At 43.2% G+C, this 22,243-nt stretch overlaps 2 protein-coding genes across 6 annotated transcripts in view; one reads left to right on the top strand and one right to left on the bottom strand.

Annotated features, from left to right (window-relative positions):
• The window catches only part of LOC141108523 (non-structural maintenance of chromosomes element 3 homolog), a 35,530-nt gene extending 25,802 nt beyond the window's left edge, over positions 1–9,728 (top strand). For all 3 annotated transcript variants that reach the window (XM_073600204.1, XM_073600206.1, XM_073600205.1), the window contains 2 exons: positions 4,340–4,454; positions 9,174–9,728. In XM_073600204.1, the coding sequence (XP_073456305.1) occupies positions 4,340–4,454; positions 9,174–9,407 (349 nt within the window). In that variant the 3' untranslated portion in view covers positions 9,408–9,728. The remainder of the gene's footprint in view (positions 1–4,339; positions 4,455–9,173) is intronic.
• The window catches only part of PFKFB1 (6-phosphofructo-2-kinase/fructose-2,6-biphosphatase 1), an 89,656-nt gene continuing 76,826 nt past the window's right edge, over positions 9,414–22,243 (bottom strand). For 2 of the 3 annotated variants that reach the window (XM_073600202.1, XM_073600200.1), the window contains exons 12-14: positions 22,105–22,167; positions 19,655–19,807; positions 9,414–16,547 (exon numbers count right to left, since the gene is read on the bottom strand). In XM_073600202.1, the coding sequence (XP_073456303.1) occupies positions 16,528–16,547; positions 19,655–19,807; positions 22,105–22,167 (236 nt within the window). In that variant the 3' untranslated portion in view covers positions 9,414–16,527. The remainder of the gene's footprint in view (positions 16,548–19,654; positions 19,808–22,104; positions 22,168–22,243) is intronic. The other variant, XM_073600203.1, reaches the window with a different exon arrangement.

Below are 22,243 nucleotides of genomic sequence, written 5' to 3'. Positions count from 1 at the left end.
TGGGCGCCCCAACCCCAGGAACTTGCGTCTGTTGTTAATCTTTTCTGCAAAGGAAAACTCCAGAGCAGACCCCTGTTCAGGTTTGAGTGATTTCTCCACCACCAAAGCTTCCTCTGAACCCGCGCAGGTATCCTTATTAATTTTTCTAGGGACTCTCCATAGGACCAACTCGTTAAAATTGTCTGCTGGAGCTCCCTTCCATGTAGACGTGCCCACTGCACCGCTGGAATAGTCGCAGTGAGTAGCCCTAAGACCGACATAGCTGCTCTTATGGAGATTGGCATATTTGTCTGCGTCTTCTTCACTGCCTCCTGAAGCTTCTCCCTCTTCCCTTCGGGGAGAAAAATTTTCTCCTGGATGGAATCTATCGTGTAACCCAAGAATAGTATGGTCTGAGATGGAATCAAGTTTGATTTCTCCTCGTTGATTATCCATCCTAGACCTACCAGGTGTCTCATTGTCTTTTCCAGATCTCTCACTAACAGGTCCCTTGTTTTGGCAAAAATTAGTAGATCGTCCAGATAGGGCAGGACTGATACCCCCTCTACTCTGAGTGGGGCCAAGGCCTCCGCCAGGACTTTTGTAAAAATCCTCGGAGAAGATGACAGCCCGAAAGGGAGAGCTCTGAACTGGAGATGAAGGGTAGATTCCCCCAGTTTTATCGCAAACCTTAGGTGTTTCTGAGATGTTGACGCTACTGGTACATGCAAGTATGCATCTCTCAGGTCTATGGAAGCCATAAAACATCCCGGGGTCAGGAGATTCTTTACTGAGAATATTGTGTCCATCCTGAACTTCTTGTACCTGATAGTCTTGTTTAGAATCTTCAGGTTCAGGATGAGCCTGAATTTTCCCGACGGTTTCTTCACAAGAAATATGTGTGAATAGCACCCCTGTTCTAATTCCCCAGGGGGTACGTTCACTATCACCTTTTGTAGCATCAAGTCCTTCAGGATAGCTGTCATTGCTAGTGACTTTTCTGAGTCTCGGGGAGCCTGGGTTATGTAAAAACGCACAGGAGGAGGTTGAGAAAATTCCAGCCTGTAACCCTCCAAGATGGTCCTGAGGATAAACTGGCTGCTTGTTATAGTCTTCCACTGTAAAAAGAAGGTCTGTAACCTTGCTCCCACAGTTGGCTGACCGTCACTGGGTTTTTGGGCTTGTGGTTGGGGGGCGAAAAAGTACTCCTGACTTACCCCTCCCTCTTTGAGACTTCCAAGGCCTTTTGTAGCCTGCCTCTTTGGTATCTGGGGTCTTTCGAAAAGCACGAAAATTTCTGTTGCCTTGCGGAAGTACCTTCTTCTTTATAGGGAAAGCCTTCTTTTTGTCAGCTGTTCTGTCAAGAATAGCTTCCAGCCCAGGGCCAAACACTAGATCACCTTCAAAGGGTAAACCGCATAATTTTGTCTTTGAAGCAGTATCCCCTGTCCATGTCTTGACCCATAACGCCCTGCGAGCTGAGTTTATCAGAGCTGTGGATCTGGCTGACATCCTGATTGACTCCGCTGAGGCATCTGCTATATACCCTACCGCCCTTGATAACACCGGTAGCGTATCTAGCAGATCCTTACGAGGCGTCCCTGCCTCAATGTGGATCTTCAGCTGCTCCAGCCAGTGTTCCAGATTTCTGGCTACCACAGTTGAGGCCATGGCAGGCTTCAAATTTGCTAAAGAAGAATCCCATGCCTTCCTTAATAGGGAGTCTGCCTTTTTGTCCATGGTATCTTTAAGGATACCCATGTCCTCAAAGGCCAGGTCAGTATTCCTAGATACCTGGGAAAAGGCTGCGTCTAGTCTTGGCTTTTTATTCCAAATATGCGAGCTATCCTCATCAAACGGAAACCTTCGCTTGAGGGATTTAGAAAAGAAGGGGGCTCTCTCTGGATCCTTCCACTCCCTTTTAATGGTCTCTGATAGGAATTTGTGTACAGGAAAAACCCTGTGTTTTTCCTCCCCGAGGCCTTGGAACATCTTATCGTGTAGGGATAGCTGAGCCTTATCCTCTGTGATGTTAAGGGTAGTATGAATTGTTCTTAGTAAATCATCTACCTCCTCAAGGGATAACTTGTACCTAGAAGAAGGAGAAGAAGCTTCATTTACTTCTTCTGCTTCCTCCTCCGAATTTAGTAAAATGTTACTTTCCTCCTCCTCTGAGTCGCTGCCCCCTCTGGATGCTGAAACAGAGGATTGAGAATGTGGCACCACACTGCTATGCGCCGTTGGACGCCTATCTAGGTAGGACCTGAAGGACTCAAAGGTGTCTGCCAGTTCCTTCCTGAAAGAGCTTAGCAATTCGCTTTGTTGAGCTGCAGGACTAGCAGGAGCTGTCTCCTCCTTAACTATGTCTGTAATGCAAGATTTGCATAATACTTTGGGCCAGGAATCCCTCAGTAACCCCTTACAAGAGGGACACTTCCTTTTAACAATAGGGGAGACATGCTTGGTCTTTTCCTTAGCCTTCTGCAATATCCCAAGGGAAAAAAGACAATAGCTGAACCATATTTCACAAACAACAGTTTACATGCTGTATAAGGAACACAGAAAAAAACACCACCAAGGAAGTTAACCCTTTAACACCTATGATCTGTTCCACAGCCGGTGAATCACCCCACAGATCCACCTTAAAACATAATTAATCACTTATCCCTCCTTTAGTACTCAGGACCAAGTGATCTGCAGGCTCCCCACTTTTTTTTTTTTTTTTTTTTTAGGGAAGGGATAATAACTAAACATTATAAATGCCCATAGAGTAAAAGACAGAGACCAGTATCCCTGCTTACCTGAGCCTGGCTGATTGTTGTGGCTCCTGCTCCTGCCACCGCCGTCTGATCGTCCTCCATTATTGACAGGACACACAGCGGCGTTTGTGCTCTTTTATTTGATTTTCCCGGGCCGCTCACCGCTGTGAGGGCCGGAAATGAAATCAGCCATGGAGACCGCCCCCCCCTCCTGCGTTCCAGCGGCCGGAACCGGAAGCCGCGTCGCGCCGCTCGAGGCCCCGCCCCCGGTCGGAAATGACACGCTTGCCATCCGAACCCGGAAGGCGTGCGGCCCGTGGAATAGACGCCGCTCTACTCCACAGCCCTGCCACCGGTCTGTAGGAGCGGGACCCTCGCAGCCTGGCTCTCGCCGAGCATGAAGAGGAGGAGGCACCGGAGAATCCCCCACACGTCAGGGAGGATGCTGGGCTGTCTTTGGAAAAGAAGAAAAACGATCCGGTATGCCCTAACCTTCACCACCTGGAGAAAGCGCAGCACACCCCTGGTTCCCTGCAGCGCTTCCACCATGGCGGAGGAAACACTACAACTGAGGCCATGGTGGAAGTGTCCGGTCTTTAAAGAAACTGACTGCAGTGTTTCCTGGGAAAGTGGGTGGAGCTGCGCTCTCTCCAGGTGCTGTCCTGAAAGACGAAGGGAGAAAATATTGCCAGCAAAAGAAATCTCTATTTGTGGGGGGAAAAAAGGGATGTCAATTTTGTTTGAGAGCAATGTCGCAGGGCCGCGCAATTGTCAGTTAACGTGACGCAGTGCCGAATCACAAAAAGTGCTCTGGTCTTTGGCCAGCCAAATGGTCCGGGGCTGAAGTGGTTAAACTTTAGTATCACTTTAAGATCGTAGCATGTGAGTGGACATTCTTAATTCCACTTGACCATAAGGTGAACTGTTGTGGATAGGATCCTGGATGCATGGCTCAACAAATAGTTCCTGCCCAGGGTGAAAGAGAGCAGCAGCTAGATGAGGAGAGCCGCCCACAGTCACTGCAGACAACCAGGAAGCTCTTGGACCATGCAGGATGACAAACCCGCTAGGAGAACACTGTAGCTGGCGATAGAAAAAAGAGGAGGCAAAGGGCAGAAGTGACAGCAGGTGGGAAGGGAGAAGAAGGTGGGGACAACTGAAACAACATTGATTATTAAAGTAGAAGTAAACCCATCCATAATACAGTTTCATTTCTGGCACGTAACACTCCCATTGGTTGTCCTCTCAACCAAACTATCCAATGTCTGGTGTCATAATTGATCACATGTGCAGCATTATGGTAGTTGTAGATTAAACAGAGGCAAAGATGGCAGCTTCCTTGGCTGAAAACGAGAGGATGTTTAAAGTAAGTAAACCCCCATCAGTTGTGTATTAATTCAACCCTACTAATTACTTATTCTATAATCAGAAACAATTCAGGCTTTATCGTCCAATCAATAATGCTATTTTTTTTCTTTTCCCCATTCAAAGCCTCGGAGTGAGTGAGTGTGTGTGTGTGTGTGGTTTTTAGCTTGTTATAACAAATATTAGTTCTTCTGAATGTCTTTCTTTACAATTTTTTTTTTTTTTCTGCACTTTAGATACCTGGAGTATAATAAGGTCCCCCATACAGATCCCACAGAGTATGAATTTCAATGGGGAGCAAGAGCCTTTAAAGAAACTTCCAAGATGAGAATCCTGGATTTTGTCTCAAAGGTAAAAACCCCTGTCGTGTGTGTGTGTTTGTTTTTTTTTTTGTTTTTTTTCTTCTTCTTTCAGGTTCCAGAAGCAAGTTGTATTTTATTCCTCCCACTATCGCACATCTGTAAGTTTCCTAAAGTTCCAAACACACAACTCCTTAGATTCCTGAGCACTATTGTTCTGTTCTCGCTCCATGTTTGCCCCTGGCATGTATGTAGCTCAACATGCAGTTTAAACCTTGAATCCTACAATAACCAGACTGTCTGTAACTTTGGATCTTTATTATGAACAGGTGGTGGTCGTCCTATAAGATAGGATGTACACATGGTGAAAACAGACAATGAACATATATAAGAATTACATGAACAAATGCTTACTAGGTATACAAATAAAGTCTTTAGCATACCAGCGATGCTGCCCTAGAAGGACTGGAAATTCCTCAGAACATGCAGTATAGGCTTAGCTGGCTCCATTGCAATCTGTTCTCTTCATGGTAAAGATGAGAGTTGCAATAGGAAGTGGGCTTGTTCCTAGTGTTATGACCGGAAATATCTATTGACCATAGAACATTACCCATCAATAGTCCTTTGTTTAGAGTGGCATCTAGTGGGCAATGTTGATATTTCAAGTCCAGAAAATATTATTTTTTCTTTATAGGCTGAAAGCATGACAACTATAATGAAAAAAAAAAAAAATATAGGACACAGGAGGCCTCCTGTGTGACTGAAAAACATTTGTCTTCCTTCCTAGCATAATTTGTGTTGCTACAGCAAATTACAAAGACACATTGTTTGCTCAGAGAGACATGGGCCTCTTTCGAAAGGCAGTATTAAGGGTCTTATCACATTGGTGGTGAGTTGCTACCAGTGACATGATTGCCAATCGGATCACTTGGGCTCCATTCACACAAAATCCCACACATCTTTTAATGTGTTTATGGCTCTATATTTAATTGCTATGCCTCTTGCTGTCCTAATTTATCAGTACCTGTACTTGTAGGCACTTAATTGCTCTTTTTTGGGTCATGGCTCTTCTGCAATCCTTGGATAGCAACTGTGGGTTTTTTTTTTTTTTTATTAGCTGACCATAACCAATAGAAAACAAAATGGCTCCATCCCATCATGAATGTTGGGATGAGGTCATTGTGTACAGAGTAAGAACTGACTTTACAGTAGTTTGCACAGCGCTAACATAAGATTGCTAGAAAGTTGGAACAAGAGAAAGAAGCAATAAGTGCTTTACAGCATTCTGTAGGTACCAGGCTGTGAGATTTAGCCCTGGTTCACACTTGTGCAGTGCAGGACACGGCATTCTTGTGCCCATAGCATGCACAGTCTGTGCGGTGCAATTTGGGCCAATCATTTTGTATGGTTCAAATAGCATCCGCACCAAAATGGTGCAGAATTTTTTTTTATTTTTTTTTGTCGCACAGGAATTGCATTGCATGGTTGTTCACACCCATATGCTGTAATTCTGGAAATCGCACTCCATTTTGTAAGCTGTTTCAGGGTGTCAATTGAACACGGAAAAATAATTTTGGAAAGCAAACTATACAGGAGACTAATCCTAGAGGTCACTGCCACATCCCAAAACAAATTTGTAGAAGAAAGGGGTGTCCCCAAGGGATAATGTGGGCAGAAAACCAATAAAGGATAGTATTAGAAATAATACAAAGTATATATAAAAAAAAAAAGTAAATTTTTATTCAAAGTACAAAAAGGAGAAAAATTAAAAGGTTTATAAATATCTAAACAAAATCAAGAAGAACGTAATCATAAATGCAAACCTATAGCTACTGGATGCTGCAGCAAACGCTTGAAAAACACAGCTGCTGCAAACCCACCCTACATGTTTAGGAAAAAACACAAAAAGATTGATTTCTTTTTATGATGAGTGTACTTCCTTCTTCAGGGATTTGGGTAAAGTGTATTGTTACATTTTTTTTTTTTCTCTTTGATAGAAGTGTATGTATAAGTGGCAAACCACTACAGTGTACTTAGATAGCGCTGTCAATTTACGCAGCGCTTTACATATACATTCACATCAGTCCCTACCCTCAAGGAGCTTACAATCTAAGGTCCCTAACTCACATTCATACATACTAGGGACAATTTAGACAGGATCCAATTAACCTACCAGCATGTCTTTGGAGTGTGGGAGGAAACCGGAGTAAACCCACGCAGGCACAGGGAGAACATGCAAACTCCAGGCAGGTAGTGTCTTGGTTGGGATTTGAACCAGCGACCCAATGAATTTACATATTAAAGTAGATTTATAGAAAGGCGACTACACAGTCAAAATATACAGTTTAGTACTTACAAATCAAAAATGTTCTTTTACAGGAAGATGATACACAGCATGTATGCAATCCCACATCCAAGGGTTCCTTAAAGGATTAGTTATGAGTAGGGGGAGTCCCCAGTTACAAGGGGAGTGCCGTCACCCCGTTCAGTAAATCCAAGGCATGTAACAAATTTGTTAAGGGTCTGGGGTGAGATCAGACCTCACAAGGAGGCTGCTGTCCCCAATGGCCTGGGTGAGAGTCTCTTGCTCCCCTCGTTGGTGGCTGTGGCTCGTCGGCGCTCCCTGGCACGGGGGGTGCGCCCCTCCGATCCTTTCTTTGCATAGGACCGGAGGCATTCTCTGGGGCGATAGCCACAGCGCCCACGCATAGCTTTCGCTGCCTTTGTGCCTGCGCACTGGCCGTTATTCCACCTCTGCCCTTAGCTGCTGCTCAACCTTCGGTGTCAGCGTGCGACGCCACATCAGCCAAGGAGCCTCTATTGGAGGGTTCCCGCACACACGGCTGTGTGATTATGCCCTGTCGAGCTCCATCCAACCTTTCAGACCACACTTTCAAAAATTACCATGATTGGCTGGCTCTCATACACCACTCCCACCAGGGCGATATTTAAACACCAAGTGAGGCATGTCTGTGCTGCACAGCTGAGGTGATTTTCCCTAACATGGATAGGCTGAGATTTATCTGATGAAAGGTTAGAAACATTATTCCTGCTTTCAGTTTTCTCTCATACCTTTTCATGCTGACCATCCCTCAGTTTTCACTTCTGCCCTATACATTGCTTTGTATTTTTTGGCATTGACTTTCCTCCTCTCCCTGGTATGATGCTTTTGCTGGCCCTGTCTTCCCTACTCACTTTTGGGAGCTCACTAATTGCTGTGTAATATGAGTGGAATAGCAGCATACATATATACAGATTTTCTTTGCCCCGCCAGATCTGCACTCTCCATACCCATTTTGGGCGGCTCTTGCGAGCTCTGACCTGCCGCACCCGCCTCCTTGTGAGGTCTGATCTCATCCCTGACCCTTAAAATTGTTACAGGCCTTGGATTTACTTAACGGGGTGACAGAACTCCTTGTAACTGGGATCTCCCCCTACTCATAACTAATCCTTTAAGGAACCCTTGGATGTGGGATCCCATCCACCTGCATATGTGCTGTGTATCATCTTCCTGTAAAAAGTTTGATTTGTAAGTACTAAACTGTATATTTTGACTATATATTTGCCTTTCTATAAATCTACTTTAATATGTAAGTTCATTGTACTCTGTAGTGGTTGGCCACTTATACATTTTTTTTTCTCTTTGATAGAAATGTAACAATATACTCTACCCAAACCCCTGAAGAAGGAAGTACACTCATAAAAAGAAATCAATTTTTGTTTTTTCTGAAACATGTAGGGTGGGTTTGCAGCAGCTGCGTTTTTCAAGCATTTGCTGCAGCATCCAGTAGCTGTATGTTTGCATTTATGATTATGTTCTTAATTGTTTTTAGATATTTATAAACCTCTGTAATTTCTCCTTTTTGTACTTGGAATAAAATTTGCTAATTTTTTTTTTATATATACTTTGTATTTTTTCGAATACTATCCTTGATTGGTTTCCTGCTCATCAATTGAACACTGACACCCTCAGCAGTATCATGGACACCGCGTGATTTCAATGTGGTGCGGAAATTTACAGGATTTGCGCTTCCTTCATCGCATTAGTGTGAAACGAGGCTCAAGGAATTGTGTGTAATTAAAAGTTAACACCTGTAAATTTTTTTTTTAATTGCAATCTGTGCCATTAGATTCACCCTCTAAGCCCTGTTTACCATTATTAATAGGGGGGGAAAATTTAGGTTATCCCCAGAAAAGTAATAGGGCATATCTTCAAATGGGGAGACTAGTTCTAGTGACCCCCAATGCATTTTTTGGCATGGATTTCCTCACTTCCTGGTTTAGCTAGGTGACAGGAAGTGTAGTTAAATCTCCCCAATGGGACTTAAAAGGCCAACACTGACATGGGTTATAACTCCCTTACTCTATCCAAAATGGGGTGTGGGGGGCCTATAGTTGTACTTAAATATGTATAGAAAAAACTAAGCCTGTTTTGGGAAGCTTAACCCCTGCCAGTTGCCCCGCCCCCCCCCCCCCCATTTTTTTTTGGAGAATTATTTTTAACTTTCTCCCAAAGCTATGACGGTTAAGACTAACCACCCCCACGTGGAAGTACTGAATTACATTAATCCGTGATTATACACAGGAGGGCCGCCCTGTAGTAGAATATCTGCTATGGGCCAGTTCTTAAGTGGTTGAACAGAGGCTAGTAGCCTTAATGCAGTCATCACCTAACCCTGACTCAAGTGCAATACCAAGTTGTAGTTTCATTGTTAATATCCATATTCCTTTTTTTAAAACTTAATGTTTAAATGGCTGTTTTCTTTTTTAGATTCAACAAAAGGAACCCAAATCCTGGGAGTCACAGTACAAAGATTCACAGGACTCCGCACCGTCTACATCACAAGGACTTGCTTCCTCACAGTCCACCAGGCAAAGTGTAGGTTCCTCCCAAGCTACCAGGCAAAGTATAGCTTCCTCACAGTCCACCAGGAAATCTATAGCTTCCTCCCAAGCGGCCAGGCAAAGCATAGCTTCCTCACAGTCTGCCAAGAAATCTAAGTAAACCGGATGAAGTTTTGTAAGCTTTATTCATACAAAACAAATACCTTTTTAAGTGTTTATTTAAAAAAAAGTTACATCCAAAACTTAAGGCTTTACCATCTTAATTTTGCCCACCAGGGGGCATTATAATGCCAGCAAAGTCAATGTTCTTGGTCAACAAGTTGCACAAGTCTCATCAATAGTTCCTGGTGGTAGTTTCCTCCTCCTGAAGCCTTGTTACGGATGCAGTTCTTTGCCAAGTATTCCAGTGTGCCTTTTTCTTGATGCTCATCAGTTCCTGATGAACTTTGTAGATAGCTGAATAAAATGTTACTATTGGAAACCATGGCTCTTTTTTATGTAGAATAATACTTACAACCAAACATGCATGATTTATCTCTAAAGTCATTACATTAGTTATTTGTAATAATTATGGCTGCTTTGTACTATAGCCTCTACAAAAGGAGGGGACTAAATGTCAAAAGGACACAACAATGATTTTACTCCAGATACCAGAGGTAGAAAAAAAAAGGCTTACTATACATGGGGGGGGGGGGGGGGGGAATGTATTAAAAAACAAACAGGCACATTTCATGGCTTGCTTACTGTTAAAGCCTCTTGCACAAGGGGGCATCTGCCTGCTGTGCATTCCATCTTGGCAGTTTTAGGAAGGACAGGTGCAGTGCCCCAGCCCATCAGTCTGCAGCAGGCTGTGACTGAACAGGGTTGAATGGGGGGGGGGGCCTGTGTGTAACCAGCTTATTCAACTAAGGAAGCAGATTGGTTATTGCACAGGTGAGCCAGTTTTAGTAACCTCCCCCCAGACATTTTCTCTTCTACAATAGCCTACCTGCTTGCAATTTAAAATGCCTTTAGTTGCTTTATGAGTACACCTTAATCACTGGGTCTAAAATACTTCTCTCTGCCCATAGTCTCAGGATATGAAAATTTTACAGCCCTAAACATTCAATCAGGGCCGTATATTTTACCAAAAAAATCCTCTGTAAATTGGACATTAAGCAAAAGTTCCCTTTTTTTTTTTAAATCTCTCCTTTGTCATCCTGTACAGTGCAGGTACTTGTGTTGGATCTCCAACCTGTTCTTCCTTCAATCCTAGGCTCAGAATATATTGTTAACAGAAATTTCTGCCCAAGTAGAGATCGGGGTCCATCTGACACCAAGCCCCATTCTCCATCTGATAGCCCAATGTGAGACCCTCAGCAGAGAGGGGTTCTAGCATTGGTGGGGGGCTTAAAGGTTGAAACTCTAGTAAAGTCACAAATTCACTAGTCTGTACATGCTGCACCCCCCCTCCCTATTTCTTGATTCAGTCTTTCAGCCCAAGTTCACACTGAGCTGCGGGAAAAGTCACGCGAGTTCAGTTATACTTGCATGATTTCACTCGCGCATGTCAGTCCTGATTTCGGCTGCAATTTCAGAGACATCTGTGCAGGTTTTTGCACAGATGTCATTGTGAATCGCACCTTAAAATGCAAAAAGTAGTACAGAAATTATTTTGAAAAATCGGTGCGTCGCACAGCTTTAGGACTGTGCCATTGCTGCCGATTTGGCATGTCAAATTGTACCAATGTGAACCTGGTCTAAACCAGAGACTAAAGGCCGTACACACAACACGAAAATTAGAAGGGGAAAATTCACAAGACGAGCTGTCTGCAGATTTTCAGATAGTACGGTGCTTTTGACAGCAGATTTCACTTTAGTCAGACAAAAGTTTAATGTGCAGGCCATAAAACTTGTCATATGTGAACTCAATGTCTGATTTTTGTATGGTCAGTACAGAAATCGTCACAGAAGTACAAACACTCATGCCCAGAATCAAGGAACGACTGGGAAGAGTCGGTCTTGTAAACTACTGTACATCTAGCATTAACATTTGTGGCGCGGCAATTGATGAAATGCAGCACACATTGTTATCTTTAATTGGATAATAATGAAGCCGGTGATACTGATAGTTATGCCAAATGTATTTTAAAAAGGCATGCGTTTTGTAGTAATATTAATTTTTTTTTTTTTTTGGGCAGGTTACTGCAACACCATTATCCCAGATAGAGATCAAAGATACAACTATGTTGGCTTCCCTTGTTAATTTTCCATTGTGTTTTTAATGTTACTGCCTATTTCAAACTGTCATTTGAAGAAAAACACATGGCCAAGTATTCTGCACAATTTTTTTTTTTTTTTTTATTGTGCAGAAAAAAAAGCCATCTGCCATCCAAATAAAAAGTGCGAATCAATGCTTTAACTTCTAACATGAAATTAGCAGAAAGGGCACAAAAGGGTGGCACTTGAGAAATTAACTTCCTCATTATACATTCATAGTACGTCACTATGTTTCTTTGTCGAACGACAATTTGCAGATAGTATGCTAGACCAAAATCGGATGCTCGGTCGTACAGCAATCGACCAGTGTGTACGAGGCTTAAGATCCCATACAACTTTTGTAGTCGGATTTCCTTTTAGATTTACCAAAACTATGTAGTGCAGGGGCCGGCCTGATTGCATACAAATTGAAACTTAAGGTTTGACCTCATATTATATGGTTTTGATAAATCTAAAAAAAAAAATAAAAATTAAATAGTAAATTGGATAGTGTATCCAGCTTTAGGCCCCTTTCACACAACTGGATTCTTGCTGCAGGAATGACCAGGTTATGTGATCATTCGCTCACCTCATTTAGCCACTTGCTGACGGCACTGTAGCCGAATGACAGCTACAGTGCGGTTGTCCAGTTCTATTGATCTGGTGCGCTTTGTGATAGAGGTGTCTGTTTGAAACGTAAGCGCTCCCCCCCCCCCTCTCAAACTTTGGGTCTTTGTTTAGCCAAAAAAAAAAAAAAAAAAAAAGTTGTTATTGAACACCACAAAAAGAACCGTCAAAAAAAAATACAATGTCATGAGTACAGTGCCGTATGAGTTTGCTTTTAAATAGCAAGAATCCCTGGCCAAGCACAATCTATATTAAAAAGTGATAACAAACCTGAATTCCAGTACTTAATATCTTGCTGACAGTGTGGGCTTTCTTACAATGTGCGCATTTTTCCCCTTTATGTGAGGACTCCAAAGCCCCAGAATCTTTCCTGATGTCTGACAATTGCTGCCCTGTCACACCAAACACAAATCACAGCTCAGAAGTGTACGCAAGTAGAACTAAACTGCTGTTCCTAATCTGGCCCTATACTGGGATTGGTAAATAAAGTATTTTACAAATGTTTTTTGCTTGAAATCTTGTTTCAGTATGTTTTTAACTTCTACTTTTGTTATTGTAGCATGCCTGCACTAGAGCCACAGGTGTTCAAAACCGCTCATTTGACTTGCCTGTTTGGACATCCACATCACAGCGCATTCTTTTCAGTGGCACCCGTTCAAACTGGTGCGGTTTTGAAAAGGTGCCTGCACTACTTTGATACGACTTTTGATCCAGAGAGTGTAAAGTCATATCAAAGTCGCAATGGAAATCCTGTGACTGACTAGTGTGAGGAGCCTTAAAGTGGCCCCGAACCTGATCTTCTGGGGTCCCTTGGCAGCTCTCTTGGCTCCACCCCACATCAGACCTCCCCCTGGGAGAAGTGTTCTCCCGGGGGGTTACCTTGCAGGCGTGCTCCTGAGTCCAGTGACACTGATGGCAGCGGAGCCATTGGCATTCAATCTATAGCAGAGAACCCTGGGCAGAGAGAGAGAGCGCATCGCCATGGGACAAGTTCGAGGGTTTAAGCAAGTATAACGGGGGGGTTGCTGGGGGCCAGTCACTGACAGGTGTTTTTTTCACCTTAATGCATAGGGTGCATTAAGGTGAAAAAACGTGAACTTTTACAACCCCTTTAAGCGAATTACACAAGCTAAGGTTTTTTTTTCTCTTCTATTCAACTAAGCAGGCTGAACGGAAATAAAAAAAAAAAAAAAAAAAACAAAAAAAAAATATATATATATATATATATATAACTGAAGCACTCGGGAGGAGATCCTCTTAACAATCCCATGTTAATACAGCGATCTAGCCACTGCGCCATTATATTCTGACAGGGACTTCCTCTCTCCCCTTCAGCCATTGGCTGCGCACGCTGATCCAATGCCGGTTGACAGAGCTTTTTCAGTCATGCCTCTTCTGCCATCTGAACTTCAATAGAAACAGCCCAATCCTGCCTGGGGCTATAAGCCTACATTTCCCATTGCACAACTACAAAATGTGGGCAAAGAAGCAACCACACAGGTGAAAAGAGGATGCCTTGATGCAAAATCACAGCCGTGGTTAAGCAAGATAGACTGTACATATTAAACCCCCACCTACGCAAATGACGGTGAACGAAGCTCAGACCGGCACTCCCAATTCTTGACTGTTCAGCGTGGATACAATTGCCCCCAGGTGACAACCCTGCTTCTGTTAAAGAGGAAGTAAACCCATTCTGTATATTTGTACCTAGAGGTAAACCTATAATAAGGCTTACCTGTAGCACTATGACTATCTCCTAAACTTCCATGTTTAGGAGATATTCAAACTTCATGCAGCCGGTGATGTCACCAGCACATGTGCTCTGAAGGGACGGTATACCCATGCTGCGGTCGGTGATGCCTGTGAGCGGGAGTGACATCACAACGCAGCTGTTGGCTCACAGTGCGGCAGGGCTTTGTTCTAGGGCATTTCATAATGTGCTAGCATATTATGCTTTTGCATAGTTAAAAAAAAAAATTGACACGGTTTACTTCCTCTTGACAAAAGCAGCATGTATGGCCCTCACTATGCCTCAACAAATAAAGAGCTGAATATGGCGCTGATTTACTAAAGGCACTTTGCAAATTCAGTTGCAATCATTGGGGTTTATTTACTAAAGGCAAATCCACTTTGCACTACAAGTGCACTTGGAAGTGCCTTTGCATTTAAAACTCATGCACACTCAGGAGCTGGGATAGAACATGTGATATCTGCAAGACAGCAACAGTTACACTTCATAGGAATGTACCCGCTTTAGACATTCTCAGACAAAAGTAAAGGTAAATTAGGGGCAAATATTTAGTTTGGACAGGATTACATGAAGTTGTTAGGCTAGTATAAGAATATTAATATTTATTCTGAACTGTCTGGTTCTCTTTAGCGTTTATAAAGCCTAAACATTTTACCTTAATGCATCAGTCTTCTCTCCTCCCCCCACCGCGTTCAGGTGAAAAACCTGTGATGCAGCAGCCCCACAGAGCCCCCACTTTTACTTACCTAGACCGGGTCTTTCCAGCAACGGGGACGAGCACACCAGCTCCAGCCGGTGTCTCAAGTCCTGATTGGATAGGTTGATAGCAGCACAGCCATTGGCTCCCGCTGCTGTCAATCAAATCCAGTGACGCGGGGCTGAGTCCTGCTGTCTGTCAATAGATGCAGCAGGACACAGTAAGGCGCCTGGGGGACAGTGGCTTTCCAATGGGGCACTCGAGAAGAGGAGACCAGAGTGCTGCCGAAGGACCCCAGGAGGAGGATCGGGGCCAAAACCCAACTGCACAAAGAAGGCAAGTATGAAAAGTTTTTTTCTAAAATAACCCTTTACATACACTTTCAGTATACACCTGTCATTTAAAAACAAAGCGCGCACACCCCCCCAAAGAAAAAGAAAAAAAAAAAAAAGCAGCATTTACAATCACCTTAAGGCAAAACAGAAATGTGTAGCCACTTGTTTGGGAAATTAAAAACAAAATTAAAATACCATTTTAGAGAACAGGTCTTCTTTAATACTGCAAATGTATACGTTTCAGGTAGAGGTGTCAATTTACGTTTCCTGAATGTTTCAGTTCTGATACGTTTTCTAATAATGCTTAACCACACAACTTTTTTTTTGTACAATCTCCTTTAGATCTGCTAACAACTATGTTGTACAAGGGCATGCCTGATTGGATACAGATTGAAAAGTTTAGGTAGGTCTTTATATTACATCACTTTGGTAAATCTAAAGTTGACTGTATGGTCAGAGTAACATGTGTGGTGAGCTTAAAGTGGAAGTCCACCATAAAAACTAAAATCCTTGCATCTACAGACATCCACATGCTAACACTAACCCTGCAAAGAAGAAATAAGTATACATAACCTTTCTGAATCCGATCCGATCTCCAACAGCAGAGGACACAGCCAACGGCTGTGAAATGAACGGAGAATGATGTCGTCCATAGAGTTACTATGGGGCTTCCGTTGTTGGCTGTTTCCTCTGCATCCACCTCCACAGCAAAGCCACGGCTGACAGCTCAGTGTAGGATTGAGTCAAAGTGGCTGCAGAAAAGGTATGCATACTGATTTCTTCTTTACAGGGTTCGATAGTTAAGTTTTAGATCGTGGATATCCGTAGATGCAGAGGTTTTAGGAGTAGTTTTAAGGCTCCATTCACACTTGTGCAACTTGTCATGCGACTTCAGACAGTCTCATCCCACCGTTTTCAATGGCACTCAAATCACAGCGACTTTGAAAAGTTGCCTGCACTACTTTGATGCAACTTTGGTGCCAGATAGTGTAACGTTGAATCAAAGTCACCCTGGAAATCGTGCAATTTTGGAGTCATGCAAGTGTGAATGGAGCCTAGAAAAGGGCAACTTTACATACCTATGACAGTTCATACATTCACCCCATAGGAGTTTGTTTATTTATTTTTTTTTTGACACCCCTGGGGCTGGGAAATAAATTGAAAAAAAAAAAAAAATTGAGTTCATTGCAGCAAGGCACATCCATCATGACCGCCCCTGTACAACACTCCTTAGATGTCCATGTCAAAGCCCTGTCTTGCAATAGTGCAAATTAAAGCAGGTTTTTTCTGTTTTTTTTTTTTTTTTTTTAAAAAGAGAAAAGGGGAAAAAATTTTTTTAAAAAATGTACTGAAGACTGCGTTTGCAAATACATTTAGGTCATAAAAACGAAAAAAAAAAAAAAAAGGGTACAGCATCCTCCTCCCTTTTCTGTTGGACCGGTCACACGCTAAAAGGTTAAAAAATTTAAAATGTGCCCAATGCAGGACACGTTTTAAAACAAGTCCACATTATCTGGTTCATGGCTCTTCTGTTAGTGTTCTTATTTAGGGAAAAAAAGAAAGGTTTTAAAAAAGTCAGCTTCTTTGATCATTTTAAAAATGTTCAGGGACGGTGTCCAAAGCCTCCTCTGGATCACGAGACACTTCCACATTCTAGTAGAAAAACAAAACAAAAAAAAGACTTGTTAAAAATTCTGCACACATCCTCATTTTACTTCATTGCAGAACATCAAGTTGGATCAAGATTGAAATTAGCTTAAACCAAAAAAAAAAAAAAAAAAAGTTACATGGAAAGCTGGAGATACAGGGTCATGCCCAACAAATTGTATGAACCAGCGTTACTGATTAAAAAAAGCCAACAACCTATGGTGCCTGAAAGTACCCAGGCTTGCCCTCACATCTTTTCCTTTGTGCCTACAGGGCATCGACATCTCTCCAAAATTTGGATTAAAGCCGAATGCAAATGTGCATCTAAATCAGCCCCATTCTCTAAAGAGAGATTGGGGTTTTTTATGGTTTCTCAGAAGCAATTGACAAGCGTTGAGAAGGCGATGCGACGCCACCTCACCGCCTGGCCTAATGCCATTTTGCCGACATGAGTCGCAACCGCACACAGTGCTTTTTGCTTCAATGGAGTTTGTTTGGCTGGCTTGCCACCCGCAGATTGCAACATGTTGGATAGTTTTTGCCGTACATGTAAAGTTAAAGAGGAGTTCCACCCAGGGGGCCGTCAAAAAAAAAAAAAAAAAATTAAAAAAAAGTCAGCAGCTACAAATACTGCAGCTGCTGACTTTTAATTGGACACTCACCTGTCCCTGGGTCCAGCGATGCGGGGGATCGAAGCCCCGCTCGTCCACCCCCTCCGCTCGTCGGCATTTCAACTGTGGGCGCCGGGCTGTGGCTTCACAGCCTGGCACCCACTGCGCATGCGCGAGCGGCGCCGCGCGCCGTGATTGGCCGCTCAATCACCTGGGACCTGTAATGGGTCCCAGATGATTGACAGGAGGGAGGGAGCAGAGCGGGGCCCTTCCTGTGCCTGGGGGGAAGTGATGTCACCAGCCCAGGCAAAGGAACAGGCAGACTACGAGGGACCCCCTAGCAACAGGCATTTAGAGGTAAGTGAAAAAAAAAAAATCCAAATTTTTTTTGTTTTTTTTTTTTTAGATTTTTTTTTCCAGGTATTTTTGTTTTTTGGGTGGAACCCCACTTTAAGTATCGTGACCGCAGCATGTTAACACTCCCATTAGCATCTTAAGGGGGGGCACAGTTGGAGCTTAAAGTGGTTCTAAAGTCAGATATTTTACCTTAATGCAAGCTATGAATCAAGGTAAAAAACAGGATTGCACATATACCAGTTTTTTTACCGTGAGTACTGATAACTTTGCGGTGTTATTTGAGCCCATACAAAATGAATGGGCTCAAATTGCACTACGAATAAAAAGGGGGCTCAACTCCCCAAAAAAACACCACTCCACACAAAAAAAAAAAAAAAAAAAAAAAAAAAAAAAAAAAATCTGCTTTGGGTTAGCTTTAAATCGCTAGACATTCCCCCACTTTACACTGACAGATTCCTCTAGATACTATCAAAGGACAGACAAGACATTTCTAACCCCCATCATGCAAAAGTACCATGTGATCCAGTGTGGGCAAACGTAGTGCATTAGCCATCTGCATTTGGGGCGTTGTTTACTTTGACAACCGTCACGAAACGCAAATGCACTGCATTTTGCATACGGTTTGACTCTCACAGTGCATTCTGGAGCAGTTCAGGTGAATCTCTGTCCCAGTCTCAAGTCTTTTGCAGACTAACAGGTTTTCTTCTAAGATTGCCCTGTATTTGGCTCCATCCATCTTCCCACCTTTCCCCGTCTCTGCTGATGAAAGTTGATGCCGCCGCCACCACCATGTTTCACGGTGGGGATGGTGTGTTCAGGGTGATGTGCACTGTTAGTTTTCCACCACACATAGCGTTTTGCCTTTAGGCCAAAAAGTTCAATTTTGGTCTCATCTGACCAGAGCACCTTTTTCCATGTTTGCTGTGGCTTCTCGCAAACTGCAAACAGGACTTCTTACGGCTTTCTTCTTGCCACTCTTCCATAAAGGCCAGATTTGTGGAGAGCACGACTAATAGTTGTCCTGTGGACAGATTCTCCCACCTGAGCTGTGGATCTCTGCAGCTCCTCCAGAGTTACCATGGGCCTCTTGGCTCCTTCTCTGATTAATGCTCTCCTTGCCCGGCCTGTCAGTTTAGGTGGACGGCCATGTCTTGGTAGGTTTGTAGTTGTGCCATACTCTTTCCATTTTCAGATGGATTGAACAGTGCTCTGTGAGATGCTTAAAGCTTGGGATTTTTTTTTTATATAACCTAACCCTGCTTTAAACTTCTCCACAACTTTATCCCTGACCTGTCTGATGTGTTCCTTGGCCTTCGTGATGCTGTTTGTTCACCAAGCTTTTCTAACAAACCTTTGAGGGCTTCACAGAACAGCTGTATTTATATTGAGATTAAATTACACACAAGTGGACTCTATTTACTAATTAGGTGACTTCTATAGACAATTGGTTCCACTAGATTTCAGTTGGGGGTAGCAGAGTAAAGGGGACTGAAAACAAATACACTCCACAGTTTTCACATATTTGTAAAAAATGTTAAAAACCATTTATCATTTTCCTTCCACTTCACAATTATGTGCTACTTTGTGTTGGTCCATCACATAAAATACATTTACGTTTTTGGTTGTAACATTTCAAGGGGTATGAAATATCTATCTCTCTCCCTCTCCTCCCATCTTTCTCCCCCCATCTATCTATCCATCTATCTATATCACATGCAATGGGATTTGATACCGTAACTTTACGACAATAAAAATCTCTAAAGCTGGGTACACACTAGAGACTTTTCGCAAAAAAAAAAAAAAAAAAAAAAAAAGGTCAGCCGCTGTACTAACCATGCGAGGTTAGTTCAATGATCTCCCCCGCTGAGCTGTTGTGTTCTGACAGGGGGAAGCCAGCAAAGTGACCGGCTTCTGTGAGACAGATCTACACACGGGCAGAACGTTGGCTTTTTTTTTTGAACCAGCAAATGTCTGACATTCTGCCCGTGTATATGGGGGCTTTATTCGATGGCTGATCGAAACAAAATGCATAAGGATCCATTTGTTCCATCAATAAGCCACTGACAGCTGTTGGTCATAGTAACAGAATTAAGCTACAGTTTTTTCTTTTTTTTTATTCAAATAACCAGTCATCCTGTCACACACCAGCAAAACTAGGTGGCAATAAAATCTTAAGTTTGCATCCTCTGCAAGAGAAGTCACTTCTACAAATCCTCCAGTAATCCCAACTTACCAATGGCTTCTCCCTATGTGTGTTCACAGCTTCAATATTCAGATAGATGGATTCAACTTTACAACCTGCAAGCAAAGTAGTAAGATAAATACAATAATAAAGATGCATACAATCTGTTTTTATACAGTATTGAAAATTTAGTGCTAAAAATAATGATTAACACCCCCCCCCCCCCCCCCCCAAAAAAAAAAAAAAAACCCCTCCTAAAATGTATGAATAATCTAAAGATCTTCCTGGTATACCTGGCATCATGCCTCCCCTTTTTTTGTGAATCTGTTGTAGAATCTCCACCATTACCAGCACTTCCTGTTGCAGGCTAACACTTAGCCACTTGCTAAAACAAATAAATAAAAAACACGCCATGTTATCTACAGCTGGCCACTGGCTGGTGTCCACCACATTTTTAATCCTGCAGTTGTGCCTCTCTCTAGTTATCTACCTGGACTTCAGTGTATTTACAGATACTCATGTTTCATGTTGGCCTAGGGCTAGACAGATGCTAAAGATGTGAAAAACAAAAATGCAATGAAAGAAAAGGCAGCTGGCACTCAATATGTGACCACCCTAATAGCACTATAGCATACAAACAGTTCAGCCAAAAAAAAAAAAAAGTTTTATTTTGCTGTGCATATACCAAAAAATTTATATTTTCACCATTTGGTATATGAATAGTATTAATTTTTTTTGCTGCTGCACTGTTTGTATGCTAGGGATACTAAAGACGCATTATTTTACCAAAAGAACTAGTTTTCCCCTGAATAGGTGGTACCTGGCAAAACCTGCAATCTAATCCTCTGTAGTGCAACTGTACACACATAAGAAACTAACAGAGATAGCAACCAGCTTCTGTAGTCATTGCTCCCCGCTCCTTACTATTAGCTGGCAAAGCCACCCACCATAGTGATTGGAGGGAGAAAACCAAAGCCAGCGACCACAAGCTGGTTACAGTTTACGTTTATATAGCACCCAGGTTTTAAATTGTACAGGGGGATCAGAGGCCGTATGTTATTCAGGGTAAGAGGTAGCTACTGTATTTTTTTGAAAAGTTTGCTTTAAACACATAGCTTCTGCTGCCATATTCATCCTCAGTCTGGTGCTGTCCCCAGTAAAGGCTTCTTTCAGACTTGCAGCAATCTCTACCAATCTTCTAGAAAGCAAAATCCAGTGGGTTACTTTTTAGAAGTAGTTTGCAGGTGTTCAGGAGGCGATATTCCTAAATGCCCAACACCCCCCAAGGCAAAGGGGTATTTTGCACTAAAATACCAAGCTGCAGCTATAAAGCCACGCACAGTCCTATTAGCTTCAATGGGCAGTGCACACACCCAAGCTGCCGCCATGTTCCTTTAGAGGTGGACAGCTATCAAAAATGCATGTCAACTGCCAGTTTTTACTGCTGCCCGTGTGCACCTAGTTTTTCTCTACTAAAATGCATGTAGTTTTTGGGTTGAATGACAACCAGTATCGCTTAAAGCAGAGTTCCACCCAAAAGTGAAACTTCTGCTCATCTGCCTCCCCCCCCCCCCCCCCTCCGGTGCCACATTTGGCACCTTTCAGGTGGGAGTGGGGAACAGGTACCTATTTGACAAGTAACCTTCCGGAGACGGCACCTTCCCTCGGAAGTTTGCCCCCCTTCTTCCTCCATCGCGCCAATTTGAAAGCGCAGTGCCCTTTACGCATGCGCAGTAGGGAACTGGCTGTGAACCTGAAAGGTTTCCCTGCTGGTTTCCCTTACCAGGAAGGGTGGCGGCAGCACTCGACAGCCTATCTGGCTGGGGTGCCAACATTGCGGGAACCCTGGACAGGCAAGACAGAAATAGTAATTGAGGACAGATTCTGCAGTTCCTTTCTCTGTAGCCTGAGCTGCACTGAAGAGTAATGAACAGGAGACAGAGGCCAAGTCAAAGTTTACTATGCTCAGTTATCAATAGACACAAGAGCGATCGGTACCCCTCACTCTCCTACCTGTGTACCCACAGCAGCCAGCAGCTCTGCGGTGGGGATGACGGGGGAAAATAAATAAATAAAATTCAGATGTGGGCAGCACATGGAGGGGGATCGGTGCGGCGGGTCGGGAGGACAATTACAAAATGCTTCACTGTGTCTCTCCCTCCAGCAGCTGAAAGCTGACTTGAGGGGGAGGAGCCAGCTTTTACCTGCTGAAGGGAGAGACACAAACACTGCCGCTTTTTGTAATTGTCCTCCCATCCCGCTGCACTGATCCCCCTGTTGCCTGGGCCCCCGGTAGTACCCCCCCTATTGGTGGCTCTGGTTACACTTTATTAGCTGAGCATCACATCACCACATCAGAAACTTGAGAAATAAAAGCAACTCCCTTCTGGCCCTTTGTAAATTGATCACTCACCATAGGCCACAGGCGTCAGTTTCAATACGGTGTGAAGAGGACATTTCAGGTATGGCAGTTCTTCTAGTGAGAATAAAAACATATTACACAGTGCGTATTCAGTCCTAAGCCTAGCTATCAAAGCATGAACCAAGTCCTG

This window comes from Aquarana catesbeiana, linkage group LG09, assembly GCF_042186555.1.
Source record: "Aquarana catesbeiana isolate 2022-GZ linkage group LG09, ASM4218655v1, whole genome shotgun sequence".
Taxonomy (NCBI): Eukaryota; Metazoa; Chordata; class Amphibia; order Anura; family Ranidae; genus Aquarana; species Aquarana catesbeiana.
This window is presented reverse-complemented; position numbering and strand designations above follow the sequence as displayed.